The sequence below is a fragment of the Phyllobates terribilis genome, unplaced genomic scaffold, assembly GCF_046119375.1.
Source record: "Phyllobates terribilis strain yellow unplaced genomic scaffold, ASM4611937v1 Scaffold_9__5_contigs__length_417890890, whole genome shotgun sequence".
Lineage (NCBI taxonomy): Eukaryota > Metazoa > Chordata > Amphibia > Anura > Dendrobatidae > Phyllobates > Phyllobates terribilis.
Window position 1 is genome coordinate 109,414,058 of NW_027362769.1, and position 17,225 is coordinate 109,431,282.

The 17,225-nt window shown below is 41.3% G+C and overlaps 1 protein-coding gene across 2 annotated transcripts in view; it reads left to right on the forward strand.

Annotated features, from left to right (window-relative positions):
* OLA1 (Obg like ATPase 1) overlaps window positions 1-17,225 on the forward strand; it is a 287,570-nt gene that overhangs the window by 186,057 nt on the left and 84,288 nt on the right. For both annotated transcript variants that reach the window (XM_073645663.1, XM_073645662.1), the window contains exon 5: window positions 8,136-8,311. In XM_073645663.1, coding sequence (XP_073501764.1) covers window positions 8,136-8,311 — 176 coding nt within the window. The remainder of the gene's footprint in view (window positions 1-8,135; window positions 8,312-17,225) is intronic.

A 17,225-nucleotide genomic window follows, 5' to 3' on the forward strand; every position in this document is an offset into this window, starting at 1 on the left:
CTGTCTATCTCACAAAAAGAATCAGCTGTGATCCCCTGCTGTAATGTCTGTATACTCTTTTGCTTCCTCCCTGCCCTGGAGATGTGGTATGATCAGACCATGTTCCTGTATGGTCAGACACAGTCATTACACTGTACACAGCAGGGGCACATTTATAAGATTATCTCAGCACAGGAACATTTTATTTAAACACATCCAATTGTGGAAATTATTATTATCCCAAGATCTATTGAATGAAATGAACTTTTGTTCTTGGGAAAACCCCTTTAAGTTTTTTTTTTTTGAATGAACAGTATAAATAAGCTAAGGATCAGTGCTAATTGTTATATTCTTTCTTGGAGGTAATACGTGTATTGAAATAATTATCTTTCCTATTCCTGCACATTTGCATAAATTCTAGTTAGCGTGTTGCCCCATCATGTCATGAAAAGTGCATGAAGTCAGCACGCGCACTCCAGTAATACCCGCCCGCTGCACCCTCGCGTTTCCAGTCGGCAATTTCAAATTATGGCTTCGGCTGCACTTTAAATTGCGTGTTAATAGCGTGTGCTCCTAACAAGGGCCAGCACCATTTTGATCGCATTGTGAGTGCTTGTCACTCATGGATGACAAATGTACCTTCTCCGGCTTCTCTGATGGCCCCCTCAAAATCCCATACCCTCAAATCAGGCCGATGAAATTAGCCGCTGTGTAAATTGTGTGTCTGAGTGGTTCATTATCTAATCACGGTCAAAACCACAGTGATAAAGTAGATTGAAGCTGGGGGAGAGGTCTGCCAGATGATTTCAGGCCAATCCCAGTTTCCCATGGAAACTCAGACCCTGCCGAAATGATCATATAATTTCTTGTAACTTTTGGTGCATAGTAAAGAGTCACTCGGAGCTGTATTTATTTAGTACTCGTCAATCTACTGATTAATGACAGGAAGCCATACATCTGGGAATCAGCAGCTTGTTTCCCCCCCCCTCTTTCCTCCTGATCGGAATCATGTTGTTGACGCTTGACACCTTTCCTGCAGCTGGTCTTCTGATATTCATTCATTCATTCCTACCAGCTGTAGATACAAAGTTACAGCTCCTAGTGTAATAGATCTTCCGGTCTTTTACAGTAGCCCCATAAAACCAGTAGTATCAGTAATTCCAGAGGCTCAAAACAGATCCACGGTCCAGAAAGTGACACTTTATCACTTCTAATCCAAATTAAAACCCTAAAAAAATTTCTTCTAAATCAGCTCAGCATTTTACTTCTCGCAGTGAATTGTTGCTTTCTGTGGATTTTCACAAAATCTGAACAGAAAAAATGAAATAATCAATTAATGGAGATGATTATTAGTGATATTTGGTTTTGGATGATGTTCCTTGTGGTCCAAAAAAATATTTACTGCAGAACTTGCGGCGAATCAGCAGCAAAAACTGTTTGTGTTGAGTGCAGATTTTGCTGCTGATTTACCCCTGCTACTGAGAGGTCGGATATACTGTGGATTCTACTGTGTTTTTTTTATTTTTTATTATTATTTATTGCAAATTTTATCTCCTGCATTGTAAAAGGTCTGCAAGAAAAATTGGCAGGCAGGGGATGTCAAATCCACAGCACAACTCAATTTACACTGTGGATTTTCTCCGCAACATGAGGATGGAGTATCTAATGTTTGTATGTCTAACTGATATACCCTGAAAGTGGTAAAATCTACGGCATTTCCACAGCGGAATGAACATGCTTGTTTTTCTGCATGGAACTTTGTAAAATCTCATCCACTTGCCAGCTACTGTAATCCTCTGTGGATTTGATCTGAACAAATCCACAGCAAATATAACCTGTGTGCATTCACTCTTAAGCCATGTTCCCACGTTGCATAAAAGCAACATTTTTTTGTGTGAAAAATCTGCTGCATTTAATAGTCCAAGCAAAGTGGATCTGATTTAATAAAAGCTCACACCCATTGTGTCATTAAAGATACTGTAGGCCGGTGCTTTTTTGGTGCATTTTTCCCTTTTTCTATGGTAGTCTGTTAAAGAGCACTTGTCACCAGGTCAAAAGTGGCCAGTTTTTGCTCTTATTTTATTCCCATTCCTCTCGTTTAGTATTTTTTTTATATTTTTTTTTTAAATAAAACCGCCATACGGTTCCAGATTTCTGGGCCTTTTTACTTAGTACAAATTTTTATGGTCTTTACAAAGGGGGGCGGTGCTCATAGGAATCTTTCTTTATTCTGCCTTGCATTATCGCCCTGTGAGTGCCTTCCCCTTGATAAAGACCATAAAAATTAGCACTAAATAAAAAGGCCCATATGTCTGGAATGGTATTGCAGATTTATAAAAAAAACAACAACTGAATACTCAGGGAGAGCAGCAGGAACAAAATAAGAGCAAAAATTGGCATCTTTTGAGTTGGTGACAGGGTCTCTTTAAAGGCAGCCTGTCAACATAAAATGACTGTTCAAACCAAGCACAGGTATTCAGTGCACCTATGTACCTACTTGCTTTCCTTCTATCTCTGCCCTTTTCTGGCTCCTGTAAAGCCAGAGAGCTGCCAATCAAGCTATAGCGGGCCAGAAATAAATGCAAAAGAAGTAGATGGGAAAGGGCACTTGTGCTTGGTTTGAACAGTCATTTTGTGCTGATAGACTCTCTTAAATCCAGTACATTCCTATTTAGGGCAAATGAAAGACATTTTGCTGTTGGGTATCATTAGACCCCCAGTCAGTCAAGGGTTTGCTTCTATAATACAGATACAAACACGGACCCTTATTACTCTGGTGTGAAACAGACTTATTTTTTTTTATTTATATATTGTGGGTAAAATCTCGTTTTTGTATCCACCTCCCTCATTTAAGATTGGATAGGGTTCAATTCGATTGAAAAAATGTGAAAAAATTGTCAAAGTAGCTGCAAAACATGTCAGAAAAGACATTTTCCGTCTTTTACAGAAAAAGCTCAGCAGGGACGCTGACGTCTAAAAGACGTTGTGTGCACATCCCCTTTAATGAAGCTGTTTCTGATGCACCCTTGATCATTACTGACACCAAGCACCACTTCAGGGAAACGTTAAAGAACGTGTCACTGAAAGAACATTATGAGCAGTCGCACCAAAGTGCTAGACACCTATTGGTAATTAAGTTTACAGTTAGCAAGTAATCAAGAACTGAGCAAAATGTAATAATTACGATGATAATAAAGAGCTTTTATATAGTGCGTAAAATTTTTATGCAAAGCAATACTCCGAATTGTGGCGGCACAGATTCCTTGCCCAACTGAGTTTACAATCTAATCTTCAGCCCTATCCAGGGATAAAAGTGACTTGTTCAAGGTCACAGGAATACAGCATTGGCCTTTGAAGAAGTTTGATCTTTCTTTTTTAGTGTTGGTGCTCTTTCTCACATGGTGCTGCTGCTCAGTATTAACCCCACTTTTCTGTGCTGCTACTTTGGCTGAACTTAAATTTTCACTGGCCCGTGACTTTATTTACTTTTTTTAAAAAATATTTTCACTGCCCCATGACTTTATTATTTACTTTATTATTTATTTTTACTACTATTTCTTCTGCCGCCTACAAAAAAAAAAAAGGGACATGTCCATCAAGTTCATCCAAGAGATGGGAGAGGGTGTGGGTAGACCTTAGCATGGCTTAGGCACCTATACACATTAGGAAATAAGAAACCGTTGAGTCCACAGTTCAGAATATTGACAAACAACCCAGAAAACATGAGAAATTACTGGATTTAGGATGGGGTTAGTTTTGTTACGCAAGCATTTTATATGCATCCCTTCCACTTTCTGTCCCTGTATAATAGAGGTCAAAGAGATAAGACCCTGGACATCTTCAGAAGGTGTTTCCCTGTCTGTTAAAGAAGCCCAGTCCAAAATGGTTTCACTTGTGGAGGGTTTCCACTGTTTAGGCACATCAGGGGCTCTCCAAACGCAACATGGCGTCCGTTAGTCAAACAAATTTTACTTTCAAAAAGTCAAATGGCGCTCCTTCCCTTCCGAACCCTGCCGTGCGCCCAAACAGTGGTTTTCCCCCACATATGGGGTATCTGCTTACTCAGGAGAAACTGAACAACAAATTGCGTGGTGCAATTTCTCCTGTTACCCTTATGATAATGCAAAATTGGGGGCTGAAAAACATTTTTGTGGTAAAAATGTGAAAATTTTATTTTTACGGCTCAATGTTATAAACTTCTGTGAAGCACCTGGGGGTTCAGGGTGCTCACCACAGATCTAGATAAGTTCCCTAAGGGGTCTAGTTTCCAAAATGGTGTCACTTGTGGGGGGTTTCCACTGTTTAGGCACATCAGGGGCTCCCCTAACGCAACATGGCGTCCGCTAACTATTCAAGCAAATTTTACATTCAAAAAGTCAAATGGGGCTCCTTCCCTTCCGAGCCCTGACGTGCACTTTAACAGTGTTTTTTCTCCACATATGGGATATGGGGTATCTGCTTGCTCAGGATAAATTGCACAAAAAATGTGGGGTCCATTTTTTCCTTTTACCGTTGCGAAAAAAAAAAAAAAGGGTCTAAAGTAACATTTTTGTAAAAAAAAAAAAAAAAAAAAAAAAAAAAGTTAATTTTGTTTCTTCCAAATTCTAAAAATTCCTGTGAAGGGTTAATAAACTTCTTGAATGTGGTTTTGAGCACCTTGAGGGGGTGCAGTTTTTAGATGGGTGTCACTTTTGTGTATTTTCTTTGGCCCCTCAAAGTCACTTCAAATGTGATGTGGTCCCTAAAAAAATGTTTTTGTAAATTTTGTTGGAAAAATGATAAATCGCTGGTCAAATTTTAACCCTTATAACTTAGAACAAAAAAATATCTTGGTTCCAAAATTGTGCTGATGTAAAGTAGACATGTGGGAAATGCTATTTATTAACTACTAGATGGTGGCCCGATTCTAACGCATCGGGTATTCTAGAATATGTATGCGGCCGACCGGGCGCAGTCACCAAAACGGTGTTTAAATTTGGCGGCAATATCGGTGATTGGTCACGGGTGGCGGCCGCGACCAATCAGCTAACTGTGTTAGTGAGGACCGGAGAGCTTGTTTAAATTTGGCGATAAAATCGACCAATCAGCGGAGCGTTGTTTAAATTTGGCGGCAATCTCGCTGATTGGTCTCGGCCGGCCGGCGGGCGCGACCAATCAGCACAGCGGTGTTTACATTTGGCGCCAATCAGCAGAGCGGTGTTTAAATTTAGCGCCAATCTCGCTGATTGGTCGCAGCCGGCCACCGCGACCAATGAGCAGAGCGGCGTTTAAATTTGCCGGCCATCTCGCTGATTGGTCGTGGTGGCCGGCCGCGACCAATGAGCAGAACGGCGTTTAAATTTGCCGCCCATCTCGCGGATTGGTCGCGGCCGGCCACCGCGACCAATCAGCAGAGCGGCCTTTAAATTTGCCGCCCATCTCGCTGATTGGTCGCGGCCGGCCACCGCGACCAATCAGCACAGCGGTATTTAAATTTTGCGCCAATCTCGCTCATTGGTCGCGGTCGGCCACCGCGACCAATCAGCAGAGCGGCGTTTAAATTTGCAGCCTATATCGCTGATTGGTCGTGGCCGGCGATCGCGACCAATCAGAGCGGCGTTTAAATTTGCCGCCCATCTCGCTGATTGGTCGGGATGGCCGGCCGCGATTAATCAGCAGAGTGACGTTAAAATTTCCCGCCCATCTCGCTGATTGGTCGCGGCCGGCCACCGTGACCAATCAGCACAGCGGCGTTTAAATTTGCCGCCCATCTCGCTCATTGGTCGCGGCCGGTCACCGCGACCAATCAGCAGAGCGGCGTTTAAATTTGCCGCCCATCTCGCTGATTGGTCACGGCCGGCCACCGCGACCAATCAGCACAGCGGTATTTACATTTTGCGCCAATCTCGCTGATTGGTCGCGGTCAGCCACCGCGACCAATGTCGCTGATTGGTCGCGGTGGCCGGCCGCGATTAATCAGCAGAGTGACGTTAAAATTTCCCGCCCATCTCGCTGATTGGTCGCGGCCGGCCACCGCGACCAATCAGCACAGCGGCGTTTAAATTTGCCGCCCATCTCGCTCATTGGTCGCGGCCGGTCACCGCGACCAATCAGCACAGCGGCGTTTAAATTTGCCGCCCATCTCGCTGATTGGTCACGGTCGGCCGGCCACCGCGACCAATCAGCAGAGCGGCGTTTAAATTTGCCGCCCATCTCGCTGATTGGTCGCGGCCGGCCACCGCGACCAATCAGCGTCGTATTAGTGTGGGCCCGGGAGCGGCCCTGCTTGTGCGGCTCCGTATTAGCGGGGAGCGGCGCTGCCTGTGCGGCTCCTTCTGCTGCGAGAAGCCGGGAGATGACTGGCTGCTCGCAGCAGAAGCATCCCGACTGGCGGCGCCGTTCCCCGGTCCTCCGTTCACACTTGCTGTCGGGAGATCAGCGGGCCAAGCCGAGGTTAGCCACATGGAGGTCAGCGGCGCCTGTCGGGGTAGTTGTGCTGCTAGCGCCGCTCCTCTCCCCGCTGCATCGCCGCTGACCTCCGTCCGGCAGATGAGCCGCTAACGGCCGCCATCTTTTTTCAGAAATCCCGCGGCGCTGATTGGCCACTGCCGGACCAATGAGCGACGCGGGATTTCCAGGACAGACAGACAGACAGACGGGATAAGACAATTATATATATAGATTTTGTGTGACATATATCTCTGATTTAATTGCATGAAAATTAGAATTTTGAAAATTGCAAAATTTTCAAAATTTTTGCCAAAGTTCCGATTTTTTCACAAATAAACGCAAGTCATGACAAAGAAATTTTACCACAATCATGAAGTACAATATGTGACAAAAAACAATCTCAGAATCAGGGGGATCCGTTGAAGTGTTCCCGTTATTACCTCATAAAGTGACAGTGGTCAGAATTGTAAAAATTGGCCCGGTCATTAACAAGCAAACAACCTTCGGGGGTAAAGGAGTTAAAGGAACCCATATATCTTAGATATCTGACACCCCTATATAAATGTACACTTGACTTTGCTGAGTTTGCATGTGTTCTGGAAGGGAATAAACTCCTGCCAGACACCTCTGAAGGCACCTCCTAAATCCAACATGCCCAATCCTTCTTTACATGGAAGCCTGCTATTGGTCATACACATTCTGGAACCACTTAGTTTAACATATTTCTAAGGCATATAGCTACTTTAGTAACTGGTCTTGTTGTAAGTGGTCTCAACACCAATTTTGGGGGCACCAATTATTATATGTATTATCAATTATTACATACATAGTGTAGGACACTTCCCATCGGTATGTGACCCAGTCTCATGGGTGACCGGCTGGATTGTTTTGAGCTTGTCATCTCCTATTTCAGCAATGTGAATTTCTGTCTGCGCTGAATACAAGTTTTAACCTTGAATTTAGAATGAAAGAGCAATCTGGGAGGAGAAAGAAGCAAATATCTCTGATAAGATATATAATAAAGTTAATTATTTTCATGTGTATTATTGATTTATGAAATAAAAAATTAAAACCATGGTTACTCTTCAACCCAGGTATCCGCCTTCTGCTCCAGCATTGATGCTCCGACTGTCTCAGCTGGACCGGAGGAGATGAAGGAATGAAGCCACCTGGGCCACAGAGTCAGATGACTGATGACGTGATGTGATCTCTTCCAGTCCGGCAGAGACAGTCAGAGTGGTAGTACTGGACCTGGAAATGCCCGCTAAGTGCAGTGGCCAAGCAGGGGCTTTTATATCTTATATTTTATCCTTTTGATCACATAAAAAGGAAAAGAAAGCTCCTTCTGCCAAAACTCACAAATTGTTGCACTTGAAAGAAATAAGTCTTGCGTGAGAAAGCGGTGAAATTTTTCCATAAAAAGCTACGATGAACTATTTTGAGAAATAGATACAACTGAGGTGGATCATAAAATTGGTGAATTATAGATAATAAACACTCAGTGTATAATGCATTTATAAAATCTTTCCAAAATAATCTTATTGATTTTAGTTTTGTGAAATTCTGCAAAAAAAAAAATATATATATTGTTGATGTTTCTCGAGAATGCAAATGTGCCATATGGATTTATGCACAAAAGTGGAGACGGATCGGAGGGATAACCTTGTACAATGCTTTGCCTATTTATTTTTGTGTGTTTAAAATCTGACTTTCTACTTTTTCCTTAGGCGCCTTTGATGACGATGACATCATCCATGTGGAAGGAAGCGTCAACCCAGTGCGGGACATTGAGATTATCCACGAGGAGCTCCGCCTAAAAGATGAAGAAGCCATTGCAGCCGCCATAGATAAGCTGGAGAAAGTAGCTGTGCGAGGAGGAGACAAAAAGCTAAAACCAGAATATGTAAGTAATACCGACTGCAAGAGTAAGGGGTTAATCATGATTTTTGTATGTAATTTTTTTTCACATCACAATTACTTTTGAAATTGCATATTTATATAGGCTGAGACATATTTGGGAGCCGAAAAGTTGCATGTCCATGGGGGGAATAAACCACTGTTGATATTTGTTTTGTTTTTTTATTTATTTATTCTTACTGACTTAATTTGGAAATCTGCTGTCTTTTTGGAAAATATATATTATAATGTATATATGTAAAACAAAAAAGAGATATACAAGTACATTTTTATGTTTATTCATGTGTAGTTATATACAGTGTGTGCATGTGTACTTATATTATCTTGAATTTGTGTATGTATATATAGAGAGAGAGAGAGAGAGAGAGAGAGAGAGAGAGAGATCTAGAGATATATAGATATACAAAAAGATGGCAAAGCTATATATTTACATATTTATGTACACATATCTATATATAAAGTGTGTGTGTATATATATACATATATATTAAAGAAAAAAAAAGACGCAGATAATGCATGTTGGCTCGTAAGCCTTATTATCCGTATGGAAAGCTATATATTTACGTACACATATTTATACTAAGTGTATAGATACATATACATTTATATACTAAAGCACAAAGAGACAGAAAATGCACATAGTACACACATGCATATATGTATGTGTGTGTGTGTGTGTATATATATATATATGCATATATAGAGATGTGTGTGCATATACAGTACAGACCAAAAGTTTGGACACACCTTCTCATTTAAAGATTTTTCTGTATTTTCATGACTATGAAAATTGTACATTCACACTGAAGGCATCAAAACTATGAATTAACACATGTGGAATTATATACTTAACAAAAAAGTGTGAAACAACTGAGAATATGTCTTATATTCTAGGTGCTTCAAAGTAGCCACCTTTTGCTTTGATGACTGCTTTGCACACTCTTGGCATTCTCTTGATAACTTCAAGAGGTAGTCACCAGAAATGGTCTTCCAACAATCTTGAAGGAGTTCCCAGAGATGCTTAGCACTTGTTGGCCCTTTTGCCTTCACTCTGCAGTTCAGCTCACCCCAAACCATCTCGATTGGGTTCAGGTCCACAAACAAACAGCAACTGAAAACCACCGCAGTGAAGGCCTGGCAGAGCATCAAAAAGGAGGAAACACAGCGTCTGGTGATGGCCATGAGTTCAAGACTTCAGGCAGTCATTGCCAACAAAGGGTTTTCAACAAAGTACTAGAAATGAACATTTTATTTACAATTATTTAATCTGTCCAATTACTTTCGGTCCCTTTAAAAACAGGGTGGCACATGTTAAGGAGCTGAAACTCCTAAACCCTTCATCCAATTTTAATGTGGATACCCTCAAATGAAAGCTGAAAGTCTGAACTTCAACTGCATCTGAATTGTTTTGTTTAAAATTCATTGTGGTAATGTCTGGAACCAAAATTAGAAAAATGTTGTCTCTGTCCAAATATATATGGACCTAACTGTATATACACACACACACACACGAACATATACAGCATATATTAAAGAAAAAAAAACAACAAATGCATATATATGTGTGTGTGTATATATATATACGTGTGTGTGTGTGTGTGTGTATATATATATATATATATGTGTGTGTGTATATATATATGTGTGTATATATATATATATGTGTGTGTGTATATATATATGTGTGTGTGTATATATATATATATATATATATATTATATATATATACACACGCGCGCACATATATATTTATATATTAAAGAAAAAAAAAACACAGAAAATGCATGTGGGCTCCGCACGCCTTTATATCCTTATGGAAGTTGAAATACAGAAGAAGTTCATTATTCTTTGTGTTTTAACATGATCGCTGGTCAAAGGCCACTTGTACTTAAAGTCATTAGAGAGAAGATGCTTTCTCTGCTTCCGACCTCAGGTCACGGTGATGAGCTAATGAAAGAGCTTCCACAAGTCCTCTCTCAATGTAATGTTCAGATCACTTTTTAAGGTTATCTTGTTGATGCCTCTGATTATTCAATGTCAACTAGGTGAATATTTATAGCCAGTGACATTTAATAGGCTGTAAAGTGTTTTTTTCTTCCTGTATTTTAAAAAAAAAAATGTTCCTTTTTTGTTGTTGTGACAGAATATTTTAGGGAATTTGTAAAGTTCCGTTTTTTAAAATTTGAAACAAAAAACCCAACACAGCGGTACTTTCTAGTTGTGTTTCCTGTCCATATGTGTGATCCCTCCCTGAGCTTTCAGTTGTCCATTGGATAGTGACATAATTATCTGGCATTTGAGCCCTAATCAGGGGAATGAGAGGTTTTTGTTAATCCTATGCTCATAGCTTAATAAAGAGAACCTGTCTTATTGTACATGCATGTCTATGGGCAGCAGATTAACATACAGGTGTGTGGGGAACAAATTTAATTTATTAAAATCCTTGCTTATTCTGGATTTAGGAGTCCAGTAGGCGGTCCTAATCAGTGATGCAAGCTTTCTCTATATGCACTCTTATATAGGGACTGCCTAATGGACTCCTTACCCCAGAATAAACAAGGATTTCAATGTGTAAGTTATACTGAATCTTTTTTTTCCCGAAACTATATATAGTAGCAATCTATGTAGCTGCTCCTGCTTTAAAAACACTTTTTAACATAGGTTAAACAGTATTTTTGAAGTGATTAGCTTTCTATAAAGGGGTTATCTCCTCTTCATTAATGGGTAAAATTACAAAGTACTTGTAAAAAAAACAACTTTTGGCCAAGTTCCACTTATTAAAAATCCTCTCCTTTTTCAAGAACTGAAGGATTTTAAATTTTTTGTGTATTGCTCATCGCCTAGATTACCAGCCATAGCACCGTCACTGCCTGCCCAGTTTCCTCTTGCAGACTGAAGCCTGCAAGTACAGCTCTGAAGCTGGCCAGATCCCAGGATCCGGCCAGGTTCAGTCCCTCTGTGCAGCACTGCCTCTGCTTGCAGCTTGGGAGAGAACACAGTTTAGACAGCACCATGACCATGCCTCTGGTCCAAACCGTCAATCTTCAGGAGCACACAGCTCCTCAGCAAACAGTTAGCCAGGAGGAAGGGGAGCGGTGTGCTCCTGAGGATAGAAGATGCAACAAATCCTGGCACCACTCATTTCCGAATCAGGTGGTGAGCTGCACTGATGACATAGAATGTGCTGGAACGTGCACAATCGACAATTATCGAGACCAACCTCGTATTAGGAGAAAAAAAGGTTTCATGTTTTTTTATACTTCAAATATAAAATGTTTTGCTGGGAGATTAAGTATTCAGATGTTCCAGATATAATGTTTTGGAAAAAAAAAGTTTTTGAAACCAGCTCACCGTGGCGGCTCAGGGCGTGTAGGAGCAGGGAGGTCCGTAATGACCAAATGTAGTATATCCAAAAAAGAGAGGGGTAAATTCCAGCTCCTTTAAAAAGCAAGACTTTATTGAAGAAAGATAATATTGGATTCCATGTGGCAGGATAAAATGGCAATATGTTTCGAACGCACTCCAGCAATCTTTGAGCTCAGACAAAAGAACGATGGAGTGCATTCGAAACGCGTTGCCATTTTATCCTGCCACGTGGAATCCAATTTTATCTTTCTTCAATAAAGTCTTCCTTTTTAGGGAGCTGGAATTTACCTTTCTCTTTTTGGATAATGTTTTCATGGCCACTTTGTATAATTTGTACATCAAATTAACAACACGTCAACGATACTCAAAGGGGACAGACCATTCACTGGTGTTTCATTAGTCTTGGTCAAAATAAGAAAAGTGCAGGGCGAGCTGGCATAAAAACACAAAACATAGAAAAAAAAATTGTGCTACATAGGGTTGCGCAAAAATGTGTGATTACTTTGTTTCCTTAAACATGTTGATGAACTACACTGAAGCAGTCTTGTACACTTTTAGTTGTTTTTTTTTTTTTATTAAATCTGTCCTAGATTAGTCCGTCTTTCTCCTTGCCTTAAGCTGTCCGTGCACATGAGATATCTACCAAATGTTTTGGCTGATGACTGCTATCTCTTTCAACTGTCCCATACACATGAACATTTGGCTCAACCCAGTGTCCATGAGTTTTCGAAAAAGATAAAGGAAAAAGCCGCTGCCAGATACTTCTGATATCAGCCTACTACCCCTGAAAATAAAAGGGATAAATCCCAACAGCCTGATCCTTCTCTTCCCCCGACAACATTGGTTGGGGATGAGTTAGGAGAACCCCACACTTATCAGATGGACGTTCGCTCCCACCAAATTTGGCTGGTTCTGCTAACCTTCATCTAATCTCTATGGGGACCATCACTCTTCTATGGACTGTGATTGATTGGTTATAAGTCACTGATAGAATAAGAATCTCCTCTTTCTTAGACTTCTTCATAACTGTCGTACTGGTAAGCCAATATTTTGTAGGACATGTCACGGTCCCAAATAAGAAATGGTGCATGTCCTTCCTAAATATGTTGCACATCGCTTACACCAGTATCACTTTTCGAGTACTTTTAATTTAATAAAGTGCCCCAAGGCCTCAGAAATGGGACTGGGATCAAGAGTGTTGGCTTTTTAGTTATCTTAGTTGGCACTTGGGAGGCTTGACATGTGCCCGCTCCTTAGAATGGTTTAGGGTATTGTAATGCTGACGGCCGATTCTTTTGTTAAGGACTATCCTAAGCTTGTTCCCCTCCTGGGTGCACTGATAAGTTGAGCGTGCCCAGCAGGGGTCAGACACCCATCTGGCACCCCCGCCCCACCGATCAGCTGTTCACTTGCGGAACTACCCTTCTTCTGGTACTGGCCGAGGCTTGGAATTACACATGCACCTTCTATTCAAATCAATAGGAGGCGGATGTGTAATACCCTGCGGCGGCCACTATCAGAAGACGGAGCAGCTCCGCAAGTGACTACTTCCGACCGGTGATAACAGCTGATTGGCGGGGCTGCCGGGTGTCAGATCCTGGCCGATCAGACATTAATGACCTATCCCAAGGATTGGTCATCAATGATAAAGTAGTGGATAACCTCTTTAATATCCTGAGAGGTTGTAGTGGACAACCTCTTCAATATCCTGACAAGTTGTAGTGGACAACCTCTTTAATATCCTGAGAGATTGGACCTTGTTTGCGCTGTGTCGTAGGCCCATAAGCTTCCGCACCCTGGCGCTATAAAGTCATGTAGCCACTCTTCATTGTATTTTTTTTTATGAAGGGTAAGCAGTAATGTGATATTATTGAAAGCAGAAAGGGTCTTTTAAATATCTGTGTCCTGGCCCCCCTGGTGTATAATTAGTGACCTGGGGATTGAGTTTTAGATTTATTTTTAACCAGTACTCTTATTGTTTTTGCTGACGACTGCAATGTGCAAAGCCTATAAATCAATGTATAATAGGCACGTTCCAACATTGATTCAAAGGAATAAAAAAAGACATGTGAGCAAAGAACTTTCCATCCTTTCTTTATCCCGGTGTATGTTTTCTGATTCCTCCCTATTACCCTATAACTCAGGCTACTATTTTCAGAAGTTTGTGTTCTACCATTTGCACCATGTGTGTTTTGTCTATAGTCCATGTTTAGTAAAGTTAATTTTACTCACCAAAAACTTTTCAGCTTTTGCAGCAATTTTTCACTTTCTCATTGCTTTTTACTGGTGAAAAATCTGCAAAAACCCTGAAAGAATTGCCGTGCTTCAGATTTCAAAATCGACGCAGTTCTCAATTTTTTTCTTCAGGGAAAAAACAAACGTGTTCATGAGGTCTCTGAAATCTCATAGCTGCTGCTGATACTGGAAAAAGCAGCTTTATAGGTGCATAAAAAAGCATAGCAAAACGACGCTGTATGTGAACATAGCCTTATACAGTTTTGATAAATCCGCCCGAATCCTTTGTCAGTTTTGCACAGTGTTCATTAAAGACGGTTTCCGCTTTAGATATTTGTGACTTATTAAAATACTGTCTCTGTTGAATTTTGTGGGATTTAGGGAACTGGGATCTTCTGACAGGTGCGGGTCTCGCTGCTTGGGCCCCACCCAACAGACATTTGTGGCAGAACATCCTTGTAATATACAGAAAAAAAAACATTGCTTGCTAGTTAAAGATAAAATGGATTTTCAGACTTTCAATGCAGCTACAACAAAATTTTTGCACATAATATTTTTCTGCAATTTTTTTTTCTCATAGGGTAACATTGAATTGATGACATGGTACAGTGATAATATCACCCATCCGTACTGTGTAGCCTTTGCTTAATTGTCTGAAGTAGAGGAAATCCTTTTAAGGGTTTTTCCATGCAGATGTCAGCTCCTATTCCTTACTCAAATTCACAAGATTTCTGCCCACAAACTGCCTCTTGTTGATTTCAATGGGAAATCCATATCTCTGCTCAAACTTTTTTTTACAAAAAGGTTTTTGCAAAAAAAAACTAGTGGTGTATGATATATTGAAGTTGTGCAGACACACGCAGCTTAAAGAGGTTGTCCACTACTATACATAATGCCCCCATCTATTTAAACAGTGGAAAGAAGTCTTTTTGTAAATACTTTCCATTGTCATTCTTACCTGTGAGCGGTGCTATCTCTGATTGTTCACTGTGCATTATGTGACCCCGGCTGCAGCCTCCTCTGACATCTGCTGATGTCACGTCAAGTTCTGGGAACCCAGAGGCGTGACCCAGTGACCCGCGCCCCCCTGATTGATGGGCTCTGGGCGGGGTTCCACCGCATGTCACAGCCCAGCATCCAACTTGCGCTTGCGGCCAATGAATGCAGAAGAGAGGGAAAACGCGCGCTGGATGCTGGGCTGTGATGTGCAGTGAAACCCCGCCCACAGTCCATCAATCAGGGGGGCGCGCGTCACTGGGTCACGACTCTGGGTTCCTGGAACTTGATGTGACATCAGCGGATGTCAGAGCCGGCTGCAGCCGGGGTCACGAGTTGCCTGGTGAGCTATAAGTCATAGCGCTGTTCAGTGGCAAAAATGACAATGGAAGGTATTTACAAAAATACTTCTTTCCACTGTTTAAATCGATGGGGGCATTATTTATCATAGTGGACAACCTCTCTTTATGGAATGGTAGCAATCTGCTTTCGGATCCGATGCATGTCAGCCTGCAAATCTGCAGCAGAATTCTGAGGGTCTGCCACAGACTTTGGCTGCAAATCCCATTGGAAATCTGCTTCAGATTTTTTCACAAATTAAAAATTTGTTTTCTGAACATACCCTTAAAGGGGTTGTCCAGTTAAAACAAGCTACCACTAGTGATGAGCACAAGTGTTTGTCACTTTAGTTTGCCCAGGGTGCTCGGGTATGCGCCGAGTATCGCGGGTGCTCGAGTGACATGTTAGAGTCCCTGCAGCCGCATGTTTAGACAGCCACAAAACATGCTGGGATGGCCCGTGTTTGTCAGGCTATCCCAAAACATGCGGCTGCGGGGGACTCGAACATCTCACTCTACCACCCATGATAATCTGTGCATACCCGAGTAACGACCACTCGCGCTCATCACTAGCTGTCATCTATCCGCAGGATGAGTTAGAACTTGTGGATTGTGAGGATCCAACCGCTGGGACCCGCACCGATCAGCAGATGGAGGAACTTTTATCCCCATTACAAAACTGAATGTCAGGTCAGACGCCTGACCACCATTCCCGTTCATTCCCTATGGGGAGCTGCCTTCAGCTTTTTCCCATTGGGAATGAAATGAATGAAGCAGCGGTTGAGCGTGCACGCTGTCCCTCCATTCTAGAGAAGGACAATCGTTGCGGGACCCAAACCTCCACCAATCAGCAAGTTGTCACCAATTCTGTGCATAGGTTATAGCTTGTTCTCAACCCAGACAACCCCCTTTAAACCAATTCTCACTTATCTAGTACACTTCAGTTAAACATAAAACATGATCTTTAGGTCACGTTGCGTTTTTTTTACCCCCACACTTAAGGAAAAACCACAGCGTTTTTTGACGCTATATTGTAAAAACAAGACATGATTGCCTTAAAAAAAAAAAAAAAGCCGCATTGCAGCTGCAACGTGTGAACGAGCCTTAATGAAGTTGTTAAATTAATTTACATGAAATGTATTTTAGGCAATTATGACTTAATTTTTAACTATCACATGGCAGTTTAATTCCAGTTTTGCTTTTCTAGTAGCAAACGAAGGAGTCGACTTATTTCCATGCATGTGACTTTTATATCTTATTTTATTGTTCCTTTTTTTTTTCCTTCGTATGTGAAGTCTTGTTGCATGTCTGCACATAAGCTGCTCCTGGCCACTCATCGCAGTAACCAGCTGGGCCATTTCACCTGCTGAAGCTATTAAAGAGGACTCTCTCCATAGATTAATCCCCTGCGACATTAGGGTTTTTTTTTTCCTTCCTAGCGCTGACAACCGGAGTAGGCATTCAGAGTTTGCAGGTGGCCAGTATGACGCACATAATTGCCTACAATTTTAGGCAATGAATAAAAATGGTCTACATTACTTGTCAAAGGTTGTATATGCAGTGCCAAGGGAGATCTATGGGAAGCCTTTTAGGGTTTAAAGAACATTTAATAGCAAGGCTGCACAGTGCTTTTTTAATCATAATGCATTTGTAATATAGCACTTTGATCTTCTCCTCGTAGGAAACGGTGTTACATTAGCCACTTTTAAAACATTTTTTTGCGAGTGAAAATTTGCAACGGCGAGAGTAAAAAGTGATTATTCTTTTAGGTAAGAACGTGTTGGATTTCATTAAAAAAGTTTTAGCAATCCCCTTTACTTGTTAAAATCCATGGGGAGCTCCATTCCCGGGGTGTAGCAAATTAGCTATGCTATTGGAATTTTTCTTTTTATTCTGTTTTTTGATGTGGCAGAAAGAGGCAAAATCTTCAATAAGAAAAAAAGAGTATTTACGGGATACACTTTT